General features: G+C 39.2%; 3 protein-coding genes across 3 annotated transcripts; 2 read left to right on the top strand and 1 right to left on the bottom strand.

The window, feature by feature from the left end:
• Positions 1-2,028: 2,028 nt before the first annotated feature.
• On the top strand, positions 2,029-6,184 carry LOC107714015 (zinc finger protein 319-like; the record flags this gene model as incomplete). The annotated part of the gene is made up of 2 exons (XM_016519704.1): positions 2,029-2,410; positions 3,763-6,184. Coding segments are annotated over 2 exons (2,046 nt in total), but the record flags the coding sequence as incomplete, so codon positions are not given.
• A 1,906-nt stretch (positions 6,185-8,090) lies between these two features.
• On the bottom strand, positions 8,091-11,096 carry LOC107714074 (coiled-coil domain-containing protein 113-like). The gene is made up of 8 exons (XM_016519778.1): positions 10,960-11,096; positions 10,617-10,734; positions 10,210-10,365; positions 9,967-10,122; positions 9,654-9,890; positions 9,347-9,454; positions 9,001-9,156; positions 8,091-8,920 (listed from the first exon to the last, which is right to left on the bottom strand). Exons 1-8 carry the CDS (start codon positions 11,085-11,087, stop codon positions 8,810-8,812), a joined length of 1,170 nt encoding a protein of 389 aa, XP_016375264.1. The 5' UTR covers positions 11,088-11,096; the 3' UTR covers positions 8,091-8,809.
• Positions 11,097-11,989: 893 nt separating this feature from the next.
• LOC107714075 (casein kinase II subunit alpha') lies at positions 11,990-21,276 on the top strand. The gene is made up of 12 exons (XM_016519779.1): positions 11,990-12,719; positions 15,010-15,121; positions 15,701-15,802; positions 16,382-16,432; positions 17,291-17,350; positions 17,435-17,518; positions 17,696-17,806; positions 18,327-18,428; positions 18,578-18,678; positions 19,771-19,919; positions 20,005-20,087; positions 20,762-21,276. The coding sequence occupies exons 1-11, from the start codon at positions 12,616-12,618 to the stop codon at positions 20,079-20,081; spliced, it is 1,053 nt and encodes a 350-aa protein (XP_016375265.1). The 5' UTR covers positions 11,990-12,615; the 3' UTR covers positions 20,082-20,087; positions 20,762-21,276.
• The last annotated feature ends 878 nt before the right edge of the window (positions 21,277-22,154 follow it).

The raw sequence follows: 22,154 nt of genomic DNA, 5'->3' as shown, positions 1-22,154 counted from the left end.
CCAGGGGGTGCGGCCTAGCCGAGACCGCGGATCGGTGGGAGGATTTACGGCCTTCAGAATCTCCATAAGCTGTTTTTTGATTAAATTTATATTTCCGAGAATAAACATGCGTGGAACCCGCTTATGAAAAAGGTAATATGCATATCTGAACAAAATGTAGCAGGTACTTCGTGTGTGTTGCAAGGCTACAGTTAGCCTGTTAGCCAGCTTGCAAATATTCGTTAGCCATTTTGCATAGCTGTGTGCGTGCTCGTGTTTTCTTCCAGGTGTCTTGAAAACCCGCCGGTTTTATAATCTGTTGGGTTCTGTGTTGGACATAAATATTAGTGCTACCTAACGTTACAATTTTGTCACCGGCTTTTATGCACCACGATAAACAACGCGAATGTGTGTTGCGCGAATTGTGTGTTTTGTGTTTGGTGTAAACAAATACGCGGCAATCGAGCGTCATTCGTTACATATCGTTCTGTGTTATTACATTTTCTTAACCGTACATGCATGCTTTGGGACAGGTGTACCCCTTTTGTACACAGGCTATTAATGTGGTGATTGAGACAATAGGACTGTCTCAAAACATAGAGAGCTTCCTACATGGACAGCATTTTGGGTATCATATGTATTTCTGTGATGCTATTTGTTGGCAAGACAGTCCATCTCGCTATCCAAAATGAAACCTGAGGTGTACCTGACAGATGCTTGTACCTGTTATTATTGGTGAGAGGTGGTCTGTGATCAGATTTCCTTTGGTGCATATGATACTGTCTTCGCTCATTGTTAGTAGTTTATCATTTGCTCATGTAACGTTACAATATTGGTGTGCTCTTAATATTCCAAGTTAGTATGATATGATTTGAAATGTGCATTGGTGCAAATGATGTAGATCTCCTTACAGACCATCCAGCCAAGACTCAAAGCCAGCTGTTGCAGTAAAGATTAAGGCCATTCACATTAGCAGTGGTTAAATTGCCAAGATCCTCAAGTCACTTTGCTGATGTAGTAGGCGTTCTTGCTGTAACCAGTTATATCATGATGTGAATCACATGAGCGCTGCTGTTTTTTTTGTAAAAAGTTGATGCCCACTTTGTTGCATCACCAGCAGTCCTTTTAAACTCATGTTGCCTTAAATAGTCAGCTTTCTCTGAAAATTATGTCTATGGTAAATTTTAATGATGCAAGCCACTGTCAATGTCAGGGCTCGTATTGTTGAACAATTCGGATATTTTATTGTGTCCCATTCAGACCAGTAGATTGTTTTTTTTGTTAGTTTTTTTGCTATACTGCCCACACACATTTTTATTTCAGTTATATTTTCTATATGCCATAAAATATATTTATATTTTTCATAGAATCTTGATTTGTTTTTTCAACAACAACAAAAAAAAGAATGAATTATGTCATTTTTAACCTAGTCTTAATGATGTTTCCAAGAATAAGTTTTTATATCCGTTTCAATAAAACAAGTTTACACTTCAAAGGTGACACAGAAGTGCTTCTAAAGTGCATCTTAGACTAATTAAATGCTACCCAGAGGTGGCATAAATGCATTAACAGCAGTTGCAACTGTACAGTTTGATACTAGGGAATAAGGTGGGTCAGAGCAGGCTTAATTTAGCCTATTTTTTGCACCATTGTATCTTTACACTGAATTTTAAATGGGTACAAAGCAGCCTTAACTTGACAGTGTAAAGATGCCTTTTGTCAGCCGGTTAGATAATGTTACACTGGTAACATTTAAATCAGCAAAATATGAAATGACAATACTCATTTTAATATTAAGTTTAAATTTGCAAGGCATAAAATGGCATGTATAAGATCAACAAATGTATGATGAGGCAATTGATTGTTCCATCAACTGGCTAAAAACTGTTTCACAAGCCATCCTTGTTGTGGAGCCCTGCAGTGTGAATGCCCCTAAAGATGTGTGGAGTGTTTTATTGCACGTTTTTTTTATCCAGTTTTCTTGTTTTTCTCTTATAGGGCTGTACCAAGGTGATGAAGAAGGTCAAGCTCCTTTGCACTTTTGGCTGATGCTCACATCCATGTCAGTTCGCTGTTATATCAAGCCACAAAGTGTTCCTGAAAACATTATTACATAGAATAATTTTTCTTCATTTGTCATTCTCACAAGCTGTCAAAATAAGTTCCTCTTTGCCTCCCCACCTTTCCCATCGTGGGCAGTCCAACAATCCCTTCCCCTTGAATTCACCTGAAAAGAGGTTCAACTACGGCTCAAAGCTGAATCCATACACCCGAGCCCGGGTGACGGAGGCGTGGCAGCAACATGCTGTTGCCCCGCCTCCAGTGGTGCACACCATCCCACCAGGGGTGGACACACTGGGCTGCACCGTCTATGGCATTGTCCTCCAGCCGGACACGGCATTGCAGCAACAATCCCAGCAGCAGCAGCAACATTGTAAAAAGTTGATGCCCACTTTGTTGCATCACCAGCAGTCCTTTTAAACTCATGTTGCCTTAAATAGTCAGCTTTCTCTGAAAATTATGTCTATGGTAAATTTTAATGATGCAAGCCACTGTCAATGTCAGGGCTCGTATTGTTGAACAATTCGGATATTTTATTGTGTCCCATTCAGACCAGTAGATTGTTTTTTTTGTTAGTTTTTTTGCTATACTGCCCACACACATTTTTATTTCAGTTATATTTTCTATATGCCATAAAATATATTTATATTTTTCATAGAATCTTGATTTGTTTTTTCAACAACAACAAAAAAAAGAATGAATTATGTCATTTTTAACCTAGTCTTAATGATGTTTCCAAGAATAAGTTTTTATATCCGTTTCAATAAAACAAGTTTACACTTCAAAGGTGACACAGAAGTGCTTCTAAAGTGCATCTTAGACTAATTAAATGCTACCCAGAGGTGGCATAAATGCATTAACAGCAGTTGCAACTGTACAGTTTGATACTAGGGAATAAGGTGGGTCAGAGCAGGCTTAATTTAGCCTATTTTTTGCACCATTGTATCTTTACACTGAATTTTAAATGGGTACAAAGCAGCCTTAACTTGACAGTGTAAAGATGCCTTTTGTCAGCCGGTTAGATAATGTTACACTGGTAACATTTAAATCAGCAAAATATGAAATGACAATACTCATTTTAATATTAAGTTTAAATTTGCAAGGCATAAAATGGCATGTATAAGATCAACAAATGTATGATGAGGCAATTGATTGTTCCATCAACTGGCTAAAAACTGTTTCACAAGCCATCCTTGTTGTGGAGCCCTGCAGTGTGAATGCCCCTAAAGATGTGTGGAGTGTTTTATTGCACGTTTTTTTTATCCAGTTTTCTTGTTTTTCTCTTATAGGGCTGTACCAAGGTGATGAAGAAGGTCAAGCTCCTTTGCACTTTTGGCTGATGCTCACATCCATGTCAGTTCGCTGTTATATCAAGCCACAAAGTGTTCCTGAAAACATTATTACATAGAATAATTTTTCTTCATTTGTCATTCTCACAAGCTGTCAAAATAAGTTCCTCTTTGCCTCCCCACCTTTCCCATCGTGGGCAGTCCAACAATCCCTTCCCCTTGAATTCACCTGAAAAGAGGTTCAACTACGGCTCAAAGCTGAATCCATACACCCGAGCCCGGGTGACGGAGGCGTGGCAGCAACATGCTGTTGCCCCGCCTCCAGTGGTGCACACCATCCCACCAGGGGTGGACACACTGGGCTGCACCGTCTATGGCATTGTCCTCCAGCCGGACACGGCATTGCAGCAACAATCCCAGCAGCAGCAGCAACAACAACAGCAGCATCACAGTCAGCAGCACAACCAGCAGCAGCATCCGGCACAAGCGCAGCAACCCTCCTTGCATGTCGGGAGCGAGGGAGGACACAAGTGTGGTGCGTGTGGCCATGACATCTCCCATCTGGCTAATCCTCATGAGCACCAGTGCATGGTGAGCCAAGACCGTTCGTTTCAGTGCACGCAGTGTCTGAAAATCTTCCACCAAGCCACTGACCTGTTGGAGCACCAGTGTGTACAGGTGGAGCAGAAACCCTTTGTGTGCGGAGTGTGCAAGATGGGCTTCTCCCTGCTAACTTCGCTAGCACAGCATCACAATGCCCATAACAGCGGCAACCCCATGAAGTGCTCCATATGTGAAAAAACATATCAGCCGGGTTCTGGAAATGCCACGCCAACTTCGTCAACGGCCACTCCAGGGCAGCCATCCAACGACGAAGCGTCATCCAGTGGCAGCGCTGCCGTCGGGACATCAGGTCAGCCTACGTTCGAGCCTTCGCAACCTGACAGACCCTACAAGTGTTCGGTGTGCTCCAAGGGCTTCCGTCACTTATCTGAGCTCACCCGTCATGAACGCGTCCACTCGGGCGAGAAGCCTTTTAAATGTGAAACATGCGACAAAAGCTTCAGCCAGTCCTCACATCTAGCCCACCACCAGCGTACCCACAGCTCCGAACGGCCGTTCAAGTGTGCGGTGTGCGAGAAGAGTTTCAAGCACCGATCCCACCTAGTCCGTCACATGTACGCCCACTCGGGTGAGCACCTGTTCAAGTGCAACCTTTGCGAGTTGCACTTCAAAGAGTCTTCTGAGCTCCTCCACCACCAGTGTCAGCCGCAAGGTGCTCGGCCGTTTCGCTGCGCCACGTGCGGGAAGGGCTTCAAGCGTCCGTCCGACTTGAGACAGCACGAACGCACCCACTCGGAGGAACGCCCATTCCACTGTGAAGACTGCCAGATGAGCTTTAAACAACAGTACGCCCTGGTGCGCCACAGGCGAACGCACAAGCCCTCTGCCGACCGCCCCTTCAAATGCAACCTGTGCGACAAGGGCTTCCTGCAGCCGTCCCACTTGTTGTACCACCAGCACGTTCACGGCATGGACAACCTTTTCAAATGTGCCTCCTGTGGAAAGGGCTTCAGCCAGTCCGGGGAGCTGCTCCGTCACAAATGTGGTGAGTCCTCCTCGACACCCATAAATCCAGACAAGCCCTACAAGTGTGACGTTTGCGGAAAGGCCTACAAAAAAGCCACCACGCTACAGCGCCATCAGAATTCCCACTGCACCGAGAAGCCTCTCAAATGCTCGCTGTGTGACCGACGCTTCCTGTCCTCCTCAGAGTTCGTGCAGCACCGATGCGACCCATCCCGGGAGAAGCCCTTGAAATGTCCTGACTGCGAGAAGCGTTTCAAGTACTCCTCGGAGATGCAGCGGCACAGGCGTGTCCACACCGGAGAGAAGCCCTACAAGTGCGCCAGTTGCGACAAGGGCTTCAAGCAGCGCGAACACCTGGCCAAGCATCAAAGCGTGCATGCGAGAGATGCCCAGTTTAAATGTGTATGGTGTGGAGAGCGATTCGCTGATCTAGGAGCCCTTCAGGAGCATACTGTCCAGCACACGGCTGAAGGTGGGGGGTACCCTGTGTCCTCTCTCATTCAGTAATTTGTTCCCCTGATTATCATTTGCAAAGGTATTATCAATCTCCGCAAACTACCCCAGACAAATGAATTCGTACAAGGCCCAGTAACCTCATAATACCTCATTTTGTTCTAAACATGCATATGCTCAACAAGTTGTTATTCCCTTTTTGATATCAAGAGGCATAGTTGAATTGGATTTTATCGACAAAAAGTTATCGATTTGTTGGTTTACATCTAAATCCTGGGAGGAGGCAAGGGGAGATCTCCAAACTCTGTCCCAGATAGCACTGTGATCCTAGACCAGTAGGGCGGCATTTGCCCTGCATTGTGGCTCCTTGACCCGACGTGGCTCACAATGCCCCCATCAAATCTCTAGAGCACAAGACAAAAAACGATTCAGTCTGCAACTAATTGTTAAGTCTTGATCCTTCATATTAAATCAGCTATACATTTTTGGTAGTACCTAGTATGGTTGAAATATTGCTTACTGTGTGCCTCTACGTTAATAACTATTCTGATCACTAGCCTTGCTCCAATATGAGTATGTTGTACACACATTTGGAGCACCTCTGGCAGCCTACTGTGCGCATTTAGTTCACCCCAAAGCTAATGACAAAACAAAAAGGGGGACAAAGTTGTTCTGTTATGAACTGTTGAAACTGGCTGTCTATGTCAATGTTGACGTTCCCCTCGATGTGGCAACTAATGGTATGTACCAAAATCTACTACTGTACTGTACCAGAACTTAAACGGACAGATCGTTAACCAGCAGAAGTATAACGACCTCAGATGGTCTCTACATTTCACTGAGATTATTCGCAAATATATAGAATCTATATAGAAATGTAAACTTCAATCTTGTTAACACGAGAATCGGTACAGCTGTCCTGAAAATTGCCTAAAAAACCTGAAAAGGCTTCCTGTATTACTGTATGTACATAGTATGTATGCAACTTGTTTACCAGTCCTGTCATTAGATATTGCGATGTCGTTTTTAAACTGCACCACAATTTTATAAGTAGCTTTTCATGTGAAGTTCTGATTCATACATTCTTTAAGTTTTGTTTCCGATTTGCCTTTTTAAAATTAATTTCAGGCTCTTTGTAGATGTAGTTTGGATTGTAATTGGTGTTAAAGGTTGCGTGAAAGTTGAGTCTGTTTTTATAAAGGTTTTTGCCCCTTGCCTGGCCACCCACTCCCCCATACAGGACTCATGTAGGCCTACTTGTACAGTACCATAAGTGTCATTCTTCCTCTGCTGTATAGATTTATCCACATGTTTGATCTCTAATCTGCCAACACCGTGTCTTGCCTGCAGTCATTTGCCTTTCGCAAAATGACAGTGAGTCATTTTTTGTTATTCTTTTATAAAAACCGTAAGATCAAAGACTTTCAAAATGGATTTTCGGTTCCCCCCAGAATCCAGGAGGGAAAGTGTTTGTTTGGGCCTCGAAGGCCTTGACTTAAACGCACGTCATTCTGATGTTTTTGTTAGTGAATGTCTGTGTTGCATACTCATCAAATGATAACCAGTACGTTCTTTTGGTTTTTAAACTGACACTTACTACAATCGTAGTATATACATATTTGGTTTAGAGGGTAAGTGGTACTCATTCAAGAGTAATCTTTGGTTTTTGAATCACATACTCTCCTTTTTTTAATATTAGAAAAAGCTGCCACATTTTTATTGGTCTACAAGGCTGAATTTGAATAGAACAAGCTGTCCAAGTCTTGATTTGCCTGCTTTTTTCCCTCCCACCCACATCACAAATTCCCATCATCTTACTTGGGGCAAAATTGACATTCTCAGCTCTGTTGCTTATGCAGTATTATATGTTGACTATTGGCCCTTGAGGAGCATCTCCCTCTTGCAGTTAGGTTTCGCCTTGTACTGTACAGTGAGGTTAGAGGTGATAGTGACACCTTGGCCTTAAAGGTGCAGTAGGAGATCTTGGAAAATGCTAACTTTAGCCTGATAGCACTGAAAGTGAATGTCCCCCCTCCCTGCAATCGCTGTCCAAAGCCACACCCCCTGAACGCATTTACGCTCACAGACCAGAGACATTACTACAATAGGCTACATCAGCGGTTCCCAATTCCAACCCATGTTCCGAAGTCAAGTAAACTTCAACGGATTTCCCCCGCTCAGGGAGTAGGGAGCAATGAACACTGTGTAGGGATCATATCGATTGGAACACAGTTCATGCACGTAGCTCACTTCTAACGAGCTGGCGCGAGGACTGGATTAACCGCGGGGCTACATCATGTGTCATTCACCGGTGAGAAAACTTTAAAAGTACTACAATACCAGGAAGGAAGATCGGGTTGTTGATGTTTGTCTGCCATTCTTGCTCTGTCTGCACAGCGTGCGTGAACGCGCTGATGACGTATCCTGTCTGCGCGAACCCGGTGTGCATAGGTATGCAAATACATACGTTGACAGGCAGTAGGAAAGCCAATTAAAACGCTCGGACCGAGCGTTTTGATTGGACGAACATTTCTTGATCCTACGCCTTCCACAGAATATATAAATACAGACAAATACATTTAGATCACTTAACTTAATGATTGCTGTCACCGCCGATAGCCTTGTGGGCAGCGCGCCGACATTCAGCGCCATTGTGCTTTGGGTGTCCCGTGTTCGAATCCCGACTCGAGGACCTTTCCCGATCCCGCCCCCCGGGATGTCAAGAGACTTTAAACCAGCATAACAACAAATGTTTCTGAAGACAATCACCTATTGCACCTTTAAGCAGGGGCGTCTAGTTTCTCCGCAGAACCCTTTGCCTCCAATTTGTTTCCCCTTTATAGTAACTATTTATCCATCGTTTTAAATACAGAGGAGCTTTTTTTTTTTTTTTTTTACTGTAGGCATTAAGAATCAATGAGCAGTTGGATTTGGAAACTGTTGTTTTTTATGTTTTCACGTTTGTATATTAAATTTTTTTATTAATATTGTTTAAAATCTCTATATGAATATCTATATTCTTGGCAGACGTTTCAGGACCACAGGGGAACGTTAAGATCAATGGCCTTCCTCTATGGTTTTGAGACCTCTCCACCCCGTGCATGCCTGCTGTGTTAGTTCCCGTAATCTGTTCCAAATATCTGCACTTCCGAGTGCACATACTTCTCCTTAGCTTTTTTTCAAATTGTAGATTGTGAATGAGCTAGTAAGAAAACTTCATGTGGCGGTTGATGTGACATTCATGCTTAAATATCTGTATGTAGCATTTAATATACACAGCACTAACTAATAAACCTTTTCATTAATAATGCATTGTTGTCATTTTTATGTTCATTTTATTATTCTTCATATTGATGCATTTGTTTTAAAATATATAGGCATCTTTGACATCATCTTGGGCATTGAGGTTATTTAGGACATGTTCAGTTTTTGTTGTTTCAGAATCCATACAATCCAGCATCTATGGCTGCATGTCGTGCAGGAACTGCTCTGGCTCCAGCAGTGATCCGAAGCTTGTCCCAGGATTTTGAGTATGTTTTTAGTGCCATCTGGAATAATAAGATCATTAAAAAACACAATTCTGGAATTTAAAAAAATATCTATAAAAAAGCGTTTGAAGAATCCTCACCTCTGCAATCTCCACCTTGCGTTCCCATTCTTTAACACTCTTCTGCAGCTGACCATGAGACTCCTTAACGTTGATGTATTGTAGGACATGTGGTACGTGAAAATCGGCCAACTGGCCCCTCAACTTCCTGTTCAGAACCTCTGCTTTGTTTCGTTCCTGTCAGGAAAAAAAATCCATATTATGGCTTTTGGCCAGTGGAGTACCGCTCCAAATAGTACAAATGTCTTTTAGTCCGTTTTTGTTGTTTTTAATAATGGTCGATAGATTACCAGAATTTGAATATTTATTTATTTACTTCCATGATGTTGGGTTCTGAAGTGCATATAATGAATTTCATTATCCTGACCTCCTCTGCTTGCTTGGTCTCCTCCTCAAACTTAATCAGCAATTTCGCCCGTAAAGCAGTGTCACTGCTCAGCACATCTGACTCATGTGTCAAGGTCTGAAGCTTCTCCTGCAAGATCGAAATATTGAAAAATAATTCTGTAGACACCCACAGTTTTAGATCAAGGTCTGATCAAGGCCAACAGTTCCTTATAACAATGACCCTTACAAGACCTGTCCTAATACTGTGGCGTGTAGCTCAACACATATCGATTGATATTGATATCTTAAGCTGTCAGGACCACATTATGGTTGATTGAGCATGTCACCTTATTAGAATTCAAGACATGCAGGGTCTTCCCTGTGAGTAATTTGAGTTCCACACGTCTGAGGTTTTGCTCATCCAGTCGCTTCCTACATTTCATGTTCCCAAACTTGAGCTGCTCAAAATCCAAAGCTGTCAGGCCTTCACCCATCTCCTCTTGTTGTTTCAACTGGATTTGTAGTTTTTTCTTGTATGCGAGGAGTGCTGTATTCTTCTGATGCAACTTCTCAATCAGGCTTTCCTGAAAAAATGTGGGCACTTTATTGTGCTTGTAAATCATTATTCTTGTAAACCTGCAATCTGAAGTTTTCTTTTACCTTGGCCTTTACTTTATCCTCAATGTATCTGATGACCTTCTCAGCACTCATCGTCACACTCTTTTTATCCCGCAGCGCTTTACCAATGTCACGATCAAACTGGCAACATTCTTTTTTAACCTCCGCCAAGTGGATATCAGCTTCTTCCAGAGTTGCCTAAAGAGGGTAGAATCAATTACATAAGCATATGAAATTAATTTGTAATAGCCTCATGAGCTTGTTCTCTCTCTCTTGACCAATGACCTTGTAATTGTCCAGCTCTCTTTCTGAAAGGTCTTTTGCTCTCTTCAAATCCTCAGTCATCTGTTTATGCATGCTTTTGGCGACATCACATTTCTGTTCTAGTGTCAGGAGCTGTTGTCTCTCTGGAGTGCGTGCTTTAGTTTTCCTTCCTGGACTCTGGTATCAAAAGATTGATAATAAACGAATGACGTCATGGGAATTATATATATATATATATATATATATCTCGTCTTAGATTACAAGATTTACATGCACAAGTAATATTTCACCTCAAAAACTGAGAGTGGAAAGAGACGACAGAGACGTCACTACGCACTGCACATTACGCCATGAATGTATTCATTTGTTTACAATAATGAGAAATTATTCAAAACGCATATAACACACATCGTATATGAAATACGTACCGTTGCCATTTCTATCTGTGATGCTGTTTCATAATTCTCCGATTGAGGCTGTAGGTCCAGCCCACTACTATATCGCTCAAACATATCGATCTCTGCTTGTTGCGCTGCATTTGAGCGTCTTAAATTCAGGAAAACAAAAATGAGTTATTCAAATGTAAAAAATAATATATAATATAAAATGTTTGTTGACAGAACAAGAACTAAAACGTTTAGAGTCAGTTAAAACGCTGCAGGCTCGTTATCAGCCAACTACATGTATTAAAACGAACAAAGGTTATCGTTTGGCAAATATGACAGCAAGAATAAGTCAAGATTTTGAAAAAACTAAACTTTTGTGCCTTACTTCAAGTCCTCCACAAGTTCAACAAGCTGTTTTTTATCTGTGTTGATTTTACCGTCCTCTGTCGTTTCCGCCATGGTTGCTAAGGAAAACAATGCCATCCCAGATCGTGCGCGCGTTTGCTTCGCCATTAAATCATTTATATTCAAATAATAAACACATAAATTCATTATTGTGATACTCTATGAAAAAAAACACATTAAAAATAACGTTTTAACACGAATGTTTATTTAGGGACAGATTATACCAGACGTTACACCATATTCATGAAAGTCCTTTAAAAAAAACAGTAAATAAACAAATAACATCAGAATTATTATTTAATATTGTACACAATTATGAGGAAATTTACATGCTAGATTTTCATGTCGTTTACATACAGATGTATGCGTTTCCCGAGTAAATCGTTTATTAAGCTAAGCTAAACCATTTGTACAAAACTGCATGTGTTATGAAATTACTTATACTCTTTTGAAATGACTGAAATGAATGAAATAGAAACAATGGAAAACACAGCTAGGCTATGCATTTCCTCAAAATGTATATTTTCTTCATAGTACTTGTGTCAATACGCACTATCTGTTTCTCTTTCATCAATGGAAACGGAAGTCTTTCATATACAGGCGCATAGCAACGGACGGACATGCCCGGTGGCCATTACATCTTGTACTTCCGGCTGTTCGATGCTAATTGATAAAGCTATCTTGCGCTTCCGGGTCAAACCGTTGCAGTCCGTTTTTCCTGCAGCAGCACGGGGGGATTGGTCCGGAAAACCCGAACCCCGATCACAAGCAGAACGCTGCACTGGATTAAAAGCGGGTTTCGCGATTATTGCATATCGACGTCACGGGGACACGGTTTTTCACGGGGGTCGAGCAGAACATCGATCTGTAGTCCACCGCCCCTCTCTCTCGCTCTCTCTCTAACCAGTCAATATCCTAAACTTAGAGGCTGGGTTAGTTATATTCTTCTCTCTCTCTCTCTCTCTAACCAGTCAATATCCTAAGCTTAGAGGCTGGGTTAGTTATATTCTTCTTCTCTCTCTCTCTCTAACCAGTCAATATCCTAAGCTTAGAGGCTGGGTTAGTTATATTCTACTCAGTTACGGTGGTCTGCATTTTCCATTGCTACAGACTGAAGACTGAGAGGAAACACATCCTGGATTTTCTTCTCGGATCTCTATGCTTTGGATCTAGGGATTTGAGGCCCCTCTGGGGTGGTGGGGGGGTTTAACCCACAATAATTAGATTTAAACAAACCCCCCCGCCTAGGACTCAAAGTCTATTTTTAAACCAAATAACTTTTAACAAAACTTCTCACATACAGATCCAAAATAGACCATCTAGACTTCATATTCGCAGCTTTGCATGCGACATTAGCACTGCCAGGGCATTTCACAGACTATCCACCATTCATTTTCACCCTCGGATCTCCAGGCGGTCTAAACACCTCTGACAAGCCGGGGAACGAGCGCTGCTCAGCGGCCACCGCGCTCCATCGTTTACGCCGCTGATATCAGATACCTCACGCCCGAACCGGATACCATCAGACCTCCCCCGGGCTGGTCTGCATCTGATCGGTGGTCCTCCGTGTGTTTGTGCGTTTTGGATTGGATTTGGCGATCGGATTTCTCCTACACCCTGAGCCCCGTCGCGCGCCATGCCCGGCCCGGTGGCCGGTAGTAAATCTCGGGTGTATGCCGATGTCAACACTTTGAAGAGCAGGGAATACTGGGACTACGAGGCCCATGTGCCCACCTGGAGGTGAGAGATTTAAAGCTATAAAAAGCCCAAGTGCATCATCACCTGATGTTGTGTCTCAAAACCCAGCGAGCTGCCTACCTAGTTGCGTTTCGTGTATAATTTTGTGTATGTGTGTGCTGGTTTTCATTGCGCAGTGGTTCACATTTGTAGGCTCGCCATCGATCGTGCTGGGAGAGTCATCAATCTGCGTGATCGAGCAGCCCCTGTTTGAGAGCTGATGATGAGAGGATGACATGAACGGATTTACAGATGCAGCGTTAGAGAGAGGAGTGTGTGACTATCCACAGCATCCACAGATTTTATGCAAATGCACCGATTCCCTCAAGTGTGCTGTGCACATCCAGTAATTACCATTCTAAACCAGTGCACTTATACAGCATTTAGTAGCTTTAATGGTTAGATTCCTGAGGATCAGTTAATGTGCTTCTGTTTTGCACAGTGCACATATATAATTACAAGTGATGGTGAATATGCTGTCATTTTTTATTAATTTTTTCCCCCTGTAGAACACAAAATAATTCTTTTAGCAGTTTTCACACAGCTATTTTCCATACAGTGAAACTGATCATAGTGACTGTCTGTCAAGCTCCAAAAAACACCATGAAAGCACCATAAATTTGGCAACTTTTCTGCTTGATATCAGTCTCTTAAAGGCGATCTTTAGCTGTATGTTTTGTGTGTTGAGTCAAAATTAAGTCTTAAGTCATGCAAGGTTCAATGACATTGATGCTAAATGCGATGCGCCAGTTCGAATATGCAGAATGGAAAATGACAAAATCAAGTCTTTGGTGTTTTTTTGGGGGGGGGTTGCTATGAATTGGTGTATTAAAAAAGATGCATAAATATGTACCAAAAATGGTTCACTTGAATTCCATAGGAAAAAATAACCCTAAATAACCCTTTAATTTTTGAATGAACTATGCCAACTTGTAACTTAATATGGCTAATTGTTTATTTTGTAGGATTGCACTGGTATTGGTGAGTCATTTGGATGCCAATGTTGTTATTGATTACCAAAACTATTAAAATAGTTTTTGTTAATTGAAATAAAGCTGAAAATAAGATATAAATATTAGATTAAACTATATTGAAAATTAGAAATGTTACCATGGCAAATAACTGAAATAAGTTGAAGTACTACAATAACTAAAACTGAAATAAAAATGAATCAAGGCTAAACAAAAATCTAAAAATAAATAAATAAATTAGAAAATGACAAACTGAAAATATAAAAGCTAATTTAAAATATTACTAGGCATTATAATTGTATATAAACAATACTAAAATAACACAGTTGAAAGCAACTGAAGTTCTTTTTTTCTTAAAGGTGACATATCATGAAAATCTGACTTTTCCAGGTTTCAAGTGCTATAATCAGGTTCCCGGTGCATCTAGCAATCAAAGAAACATGAAAAAGATTAACCCAGTAACTTTGTTTTGGTAAGCTTTTTTCTGCAAGCGTCTGAGAAAATGAGCACATCTGATTTCGCTCCCTTGGTGACGTGGCAAAGGGATCTCATTATAATATTACCACCCCTTAATCTGTAAGTTTACACCCACGGCGCCGTTATTGTGTTTTTGCAAGCGACAATGGTGTATTAGTTCTAATTGCATGGCGAAAGTTTGAGCAAAACATGCGAGCTGTAATGGCGCAGCTCTATTCTGGAAAAGGGGGCGGGGAGCAGCAGCTCATTTGCATTTAAAGAGACCAGCACTAAATCAGCTTCCAGTCAAAATAGGCATTTTCAAAATGATATAATAAATTATCTGTAGGGTATCTTGAGCTGAAACTTCACAGACACATTCTGGGGACACCTGAGACTTATATTACATATTGTAAAAAGGGGCATAATATGTCTCCTTTAAAAAGAACTTATAGATTAAACATTGTATGTATATATATATATGCCCACTTGTATTTATTGTAACTTGCTGCTTCATGTTAAGCCATTTTGATTTAGATAAAAATGTGATTCTGCATGTACAAGGCTCTTTAAGAATAGTGGCATTTCATTACTATAGTTAAAAGTGTTTCAGACAGAAGACCAATGCTTAAAATGTCGTCTTTGGCTCGGTCCCTTGGTAGAGACGTCAGTCAGCCCTCAGCTGACAGGGGAAATGACAGGGGAAATGATGGGCTTGGTCATTTTCACAGATGGTTGAATGTGTTTCAGCCCCTTCATGCTCGCAGAAGCCGCGTGTTTGCATGCTGGGCTGGAGATGTTTCTGTGCTGGTTTCTGGTGTAGATGCTCTGTCTGACTGGCACGTGAATCTGTGTACCACCTGCAGTAACCAGGAGGATTACCAGCTGGTACGGAAGCTCGGGAGAGGCAAATACAGCGAGGTCTTCGAGGCCATCAGCATCAACAACAATGAGAAGGTGGTGGTCAAAATCCTCAAGGTGAGAGATTGTATTCAGTGTGCAATCAAAGGCCTTTGTCATCTGCCTATTTAGGGCTACAGGGCTGAAATATTGTGGTTTCTCTGAAATATAATGTAGATGTCCCTTCTCTTAATATTTTCACTAGCAATAGCAGATTCTGTTTTTGAGGTAAACGAAAGGCTGTTTTTATAGCCTTTTGAAATGCCTACTTCAACTTACCACAGTGTTTGTTAAGCCATGTCATGAGGTTTTTACTGTTGTTTAAAGGGATAGTTCATCCAAAAATGAAAATTTTGTCATCAATTTCTCACCCTCATGTCGTTTCAAACCCGTTTAAGTTTCTTTCTTATGTTGAACATAAAAGAAGATATTTTGAACAACGCTGGTAATCAAACAGTTGATGGTCCCCATTGACTTCCATAGTATTTATTTCCCTACTATGTAAGTCAATGGGGACCAACAATTGTTTGGTTCTTCAAAATTCTTCAGAATATATTCTTTTGAACACAAAATGATGACAAAATTTCATTTTTGGGTGAACTATTCCTTTAATGTTGACTAGGTTTTATATTGTTACATCATTCATTTCTAAAATAGCCTGTCAAGAAAAAGAAGATTAAGAGAGAGATCAAGATCCTGGAGAACTTGCGAGGAGGAACAAACATCATTCAGCTAATGGACACAGTAAAGGACCCTGTGGTACGTTCTCCATCTCTCCTCCTCCATTAGTGAAACTTGTCCAATCAGGGTGCATAGTTTGTCCCAGGAGGACTTTGATTTTCTGTCTCTGAAGATTGTGGGTGGACAGCATTTGAGACAAATTGCTTTTTCTAGCTTGCAGGTGCAAATTTGGGTTTAGGCTGGAATTAGTTGTTATGTCTCTTATGTCTTAAGTTCTTATGTCTCAAATTTGTCATTGAAATTACATTGAGAAATATCAGATTGGAAATGTCACAGATTTACCGTACAAACATAAGCAACCGGTAATAGAGTGATTGCAAAGGATTATCTGGACACAAATGAGATCATATGAAAATTACTGCGAAGCATAGTGATGATTATTTGAACAGCTAATTAGATTTTGCATCTGAATAATGAGTTGCAGCCAGTCGTGATGCTTTTGTAGTCCATGTGCTCTTTTATTCCTGATTGTGATCACAATGACTGCTTGATGGTGTCTGTTAATGCTTTCTATTGTTGATTGAAGGACTTCCTTTTTTCTGATTGTTCATCTCGTTTTCTGTCTGTTTTTGCGATTTCTCCCCAATCATTCTGCAGTCTCGAACACCTGCGCTTGTCTTTGAATGCATCAATAACACAGACTTTAAGGTATTTTCTAATTAAGGTTATCTATCTATCTATCTATCTATCTATCTTTGTCTGTCTGTTGTCTGTCTATCTTTTCTGTCTTTAATTTGTCTGTTTATCAATCTGTCTGTCTTTATATCGATCTGTTGTTGTTTGTATCAATTTGTCTATCAATCTATCTGTCTATCTATATATCTGTGTGTCTGTCTATCTGTCATTTGTCCATCTATATATCTGTGTTGTCTATCTATCTATCTATCTATCTATCTGTCTGTCTGTCTGTCTGTCTATCTACCAGTCTGTCTATTTAAGGTAATGAATAATTAACTGATGGTCATTTCAATATTTAATAGGAGACTATTTAAAGGGTTAGTTCACCTAAAAATGAAAATTCTGTCATTAATTACTCACCCTTGTGTTGTTCGAAACCCGTAAGACCTTCATTCACCTTCGGAACACAATTTAAGATATTTTTGATGAAATATGAGGGCTCTCTGACCCTCCCATAGACAGCAAGGTAACTCTCGCGTCATGATACTGTCGTGAACGCGCATCCACAAGTGATGCAGTAGAGACGAAAACGTGGAATAAAGTCGTTGTTTTTGTTTTCTTTGCGCAATATCTTAATTTGTGTTCCGAAGATGAACGAAGGTCTTACGGGTTTGGAACAACACGAGGGTGAGTAATTAATGACAGAATTTTCATTTTTGGGTGAACTAACCCTTTAAGGCGATCAGTTATTTTTCAAAAACATTTTGCTGTCTCCTGGCTAATCAGAATCCAAGCAATGGTGTAATAATTAAAATGATCTGAAATGTTTAAGTTGCATTTAAATTTAAATCCTTCAAATCTAATATCTTTTGTTTCCTTCCTGTTTAGGAGCTGTATCAAAAGCTAACAGATTACGATATACGTTTTTACATGTATGAACTACTAAAGGTAAACTCACAAGTGTGCTTCACTGGCGTGTTTTGGAGTCTTGTATGCATTACTAAGGTTTTTTTTTTTTTTAAACACGGGCAGGCTCTGGACTACTGCCACAGTATGGGGATCATGCACCGCGATGTCAAACCCCACAATGTTATGATCGACCACCAGTTAAGGAAGGTAATGAAGGTTTTTTTTTAGTTCATCTTGAACTGTATTCAAGACATTCAGAATGCAAATGTTCCCTCTGTCATGTAGTTACTGGATTTATACACCAGCAGGGGGCATCAGGGTGCCATTTTCTTTTGGCAAACAAGGTGGTTTTTTTAGATGTTGATTTGTGTGTGTTTGATGCAGCTGAGATTGATAGACTGGGGTCTCGCTGAGTTCTATCACCCTGCACAAGAGTACAATGTCAGAGTGGCTTCACGCTATTTCAAGGGTCCAGAATTGTTGGTGGACTACCAGGTAAAATCCTCTTTATGAATCACACAGAATAATTTATAATTCCTTGATTTTATGACAACACAAACACTTTCTCTTATGTAACTTATCATTCCTCAGATTTTTGTCAGGAACTTGTTCATCCAGTTACAGATCAGTTTAAGTACCCAAAAATATGTATCTGCATCACCATCTCGATCTATTGAGGAGTTGCTCACCGTCGTTGTTTATATTGAAAGTCTTATCTTCAGATCAGAAATCTTCCTGACACTGTTGTCACATGAAAGACAACAATAAAAACTGTCAGTAACAGTCAGATTAGCATGAAATAAACAACAGTGATGGTATTTAGAGCATCACTCACGCACACGTCCTTAAACGTAGCACGTTTGATGTTAGACCGATGTTTAATCATTGCATGTAGTTTGTAATTTTTATAATCAGAATAAAATTCCGTAAAAAATTTTGAATATCGCATAGTGCTGTTTTCTTTTTAGGTTGTCTATGGTTATTGGGTTAAATGTGTGTTGTATTGTGTGTACAGATGTATGATTACAGTCTGGACATGTGGAGTCTCGGCTGCATGCTGGCCAGTATGATCTTTCAGAAAGAGCCTTTCTTTCATGGCCAAGACAACTACGACCAGGTAAGTAATATTAATATCTTTTACGTCAGGAATAGATCATGCAGTTTTATAAATATAATGAAAATAAATATTATGCATTTATCGCTACTAGCTAAACGCTTTGTCTTAAGCATGTGACCATGATTTCATTTGATTTCCTCTTTCTCCAGTTGGTGCGGATCGCAAAAGTTCTTGGGACGGATGAGTTATTTGGCTACCTGCGCAAATACCACATTGAACTGGATCCACGATTCAAAGACCTGCTTGGCCAGTGAGGACATCATAGAGGCATTTTTGAGAAATTTAAATGGATTTTTAAACTATTTTTAATATACAGTAATAACAACAAGAAGACAAAAATAGAAAGCAAATGTATATCATTTGTTATATATTGTATTTATTATATTATTCGCAAAAGTTCTTGGGACGGATGAGTTATTTGGCTACCTGCGCAAATACCACATTGAACTGGATCCACGATTCAAAGACCTGCTTGGCCAGTGAGTACCAGCAGAGGACATCATAGAGGCATTTTTGAGAAATTTTAATGGATTTTTAAACTATTTTTAATATACAGTAATAACAACAACAAGACAAAAATAGAAAGCAAATGTATATCATTTGTTATATATTGTATTTATTATATTATATTATTTGCAAATAAAATACCAATTATGTATTTTAAAATATTATATTTATTTATTATTATTAGGTAATTCCAAGGATTTCCACTGAGTTCAGTAACCTGTATCTTTAATGATATCTGGCCGAACATGTGGTAGCAATGTTCTTATAGTTAACTAAAACTATTAAAAAAAACGTTATTTACTTGAAATAAAAGAAAAGTTAACTGAAATAAAATAAAAAATATTTAAAACCGTAAATTTATTTTTTTCAGATAGCTGCCAAGGCAACCGTTCTCATTTTCATTTAGTTACATGATTTTTCACTTGATGTTACTAAATAACTCAAATATACTAAAACTGAAATAAAAATAATAAAAACCTATATAGACATAGTTAAAAAAAAAAAGAAAAAACAATAAAAAATGACAAAATAAATAAATAAAAAAAGCAATTCAAATTATTTATAAAAATTTTAATAGTATATCAATGATACTACATTGACACTCATTATTTTTTTATTATCTGTGTTTTTTTTGTTCTGTCACTGTCATTCTGTTACACTGTGGAAGCTTCTGTCACGAAAACAAATTCCTCGTATGTGTAAACATACCTGGCAATAAAGCTCATTCTGATTCTGATTCAAAGTACCAAGTACCAACTGATTTAATATCAATACTGACAATCTACTACTATGCAAGTTTGTCCAGTTATTAAAACTCTCCTGCTGTATCCCACAGGCAGACACGGAAGCGCTGGGAACAGTTTGTGCAGACGGAGAACCAGCATTTGGTGAGTCCAGAGGCTCTGGACCTTCTCGACAAGCTGCTACGCTACGACCATCAGCAGAGACTGACCGCCACCGAGGCCATGGAGCACCCTTATTTCTGTGAGTTCGCTTACCTCACTGCTCACAGTGTATATAGACAAAACAAGCAGTAGAAAAATCCTGAAACATACATTTGTGTCTTTAGATCCCGTGGTGAAGGAGCAGTCTCACACTAATACAGATGGCACCATAGTGTCAAGTGGAACCAACACACCCCGATGAGAGCAGGTCTCAAGATTTAATTAGTGTTTTTTATTTATTTATTATTTATTGGTTCAGTCAATATTTAATGGTACATGCTTATTTTTTTAATTTAGATTAACTAAGTTTATTTTTAAAAAACATTAACAATTTAATAAAGCTGACAAATGTAATCTTTAGAAACTCAAATATCTATTTTCATACTGTACGTCAGTGTTATTATTATTATTATTTATATACTATTTTGGTATTTATTCATATTTTAAATTACTTTTTATTTTTATATTTTCAATTTTCATTTTGGTTTAATTTTATTATGTGCTTATTCATTTTTAATATTTTGATTTAGCTTTAATTTATTTTTATTTCAGTTTTAGTAATTTTAATATTCAACTGATTTTTCTGAAATATTTTATTTATTTTTTCAATTAATGAAAATGATTTTTAGTAGTTTTGGTTAACATTAACAACACTGCTGTAGCATTTCAAATATTCATTGTAGTATTTTGTGTATTATTCTTCACATAGAAATATTGGTATTAACCAGATTTGGGTTTTTTTAATCTTTGCATGTATAAGAATAATTAATTATGAATTACACAATCCACAGTTCTGTTTTTTGTTTTTGTGAAGCATTTTATATGGTCTGTAATTCAAATTTTACTGTCTTTTTTGTTGTTGTTTTTGTTGTTGTTTTTCAGGACCCGGAAAAGGAAGGCGTTTGTTACCTCAATTTTTTATCCCTCGTGTCTGAAACCTCTTCAAGTGTACAGTGAAATTGGCTCTAAGCAGCACCTGTTACACCTCGTCTCTCAGACACACACACATGCACACTCGCATACACTCACACCAACACAGACATTTCAGCTTTCCTGTGTCTGTCAAGGTTGGTCTGCCCTTCTATAACAGGTCTGTTCCTCTAGCTTGAAGATTTCAAAGCTTTCCCTCCCAAGTTTTAGATGAAAGGAATATATCCTCGACTCCACCCCCAAGTACACTGGCCCCTCCCACCTTAAACTAGGCATGGAGAATAAGACCAGAATGAACCCCGCCCCCTCTCTCCTTATTGGTCTGTGTGTCCGTCTGTTCAGTATTCAGACCTTGGCGCAGCCTCCACATACTGTAGTAATAAAGTGGCATGGTGGACCTTTATTTCTTTGCTCTAGGTAGATTGATTACTATATTAATGAAAATAAATGATTTTTATTTAGATTTATGTGCCTTGTTATTGTCTGTTAATTTGCGGGTTAAAATGTGTGCCTATTTGTGATGTTAGCAATTGCTGTTTCTCATACTTAAAGGGATAGTCTTTCCTAAAATGAAAATTGTACTCATTTACTCACCTTCATGTCGTTCCAAACCCGTATAACTTCTTTTTTTTCTTCTTTGCAAGACAAAAAAAGACATTTTGAAGAATGTTGGAGTCCAAACAACATTGGAACCCATTGATGTCACATGGACTATTTTAATGATATCTTTACTACCTTTCTGGGCCTTGAATGTGTCAGTTGCGCTGCTTTCTATGCAGGGTCAGAAAACTCTGGGATTTCATCAAAAATATCTTTATTTGTGTTCCGAAGATGAACAAAGGTCTTATTGGTTTGGAACGACATGAGGGTGAGAAATCAATGAGAGAATTTTCACATTTTCCCTTCAAGGTTAGGTAATTGAACAACCCGCTAAAAATTAAAACATACTGTTGGCGAAAACAACAAGAAATTACCAAATCTAGCAAGAATATTGTTTCGATTGACCCAAAACCAAAAAACACATTCTTGTATTAGATTAATCAGATATATACATAACTTGAACATAATATTACAACTTTTAAATTCTTGTGAAAATGACACGATCGTCATACGCATGAATTTGAAGTTATGTGAATACATTCTTTCCATAGCAATGTACTAAAACAACGTTAAATGATGCAGCATTGTATTACAGTAGTGTACTAATTAGCTATATTATAAGATATCACATGTTGGTCTTAAATGTCCTTAATCTATATAATGTTTAAATATTTGGTTTAATTTTAACTTGTTATTAACTTGTTTTTGTTGAATGGAATATTTTAGTCAAAAGAGTAAATCTGTC

The sequence above is a fragment of the Sinocyclocheilus rhinocerous genome, unplaced genomic scaffold (genome assembly GCF_001515625.1).
Source record: "Sinocyclocheilus rhinocerous isolate Xijiao unplaced genomic scaffold, SAMN03320098_v1.1 scaffold568, whole genome shotgun sequence".
NCBI lineage: Eukaryota > Metazoa > Chordata > Actinopteri > Cypriniformes > Cyprinidae > Sinocyclocheilus > Sinocyclocheilus rhinocerous.
Note: the sequence above shows the minus strand (reverse complement) of the source record. Positions and strands in the feature narration are given on the sequence as shown.

Coding starts and splice junctions, on each gene's coding strand:
- LOC107714075 (XM_016519779.1), top strand. CDS start 12,616: ATGCCCGGCCCGGTGGCCGGTAGTAAATCTCGGGTGTATGCCGATGTC. Junction 16,433..17,290: donor TCAATAACACAGACTTTAAG/GTATTTTCTAAT, acceptor CTTCCTGTTTAG/GAGCTGTATCAAAAGCTAAC. Junction 18,679..19,770: donor TTCAAAGACCTGCTTGGCCA/GTGAGGACATCA, acceptor TGTATCCCACAG/GCAGACACGGAAGCGCTGGG.
- LOC107714074 (XM_016519778.1), bottom strand. CDS start 11,087: ATGGCGAAGCAAACGCGCGCACGATCTGGGATGGCATTGTTTTCCTTA. Junction 9,455..9,653: donor ATGTCTTGAATTCTAATAAG/GTGACATGCTCA, acceptor TCGATCTTGCAG/GAGAAGCTTCAGACCTTGAC. Junction 8,921..9,000: donor GCAAGGTGGAGATTGCAGAG/GTGAGGATTCTT, acceptor TTATTATTCCAG/ATGGCACTAAAAACATACTC.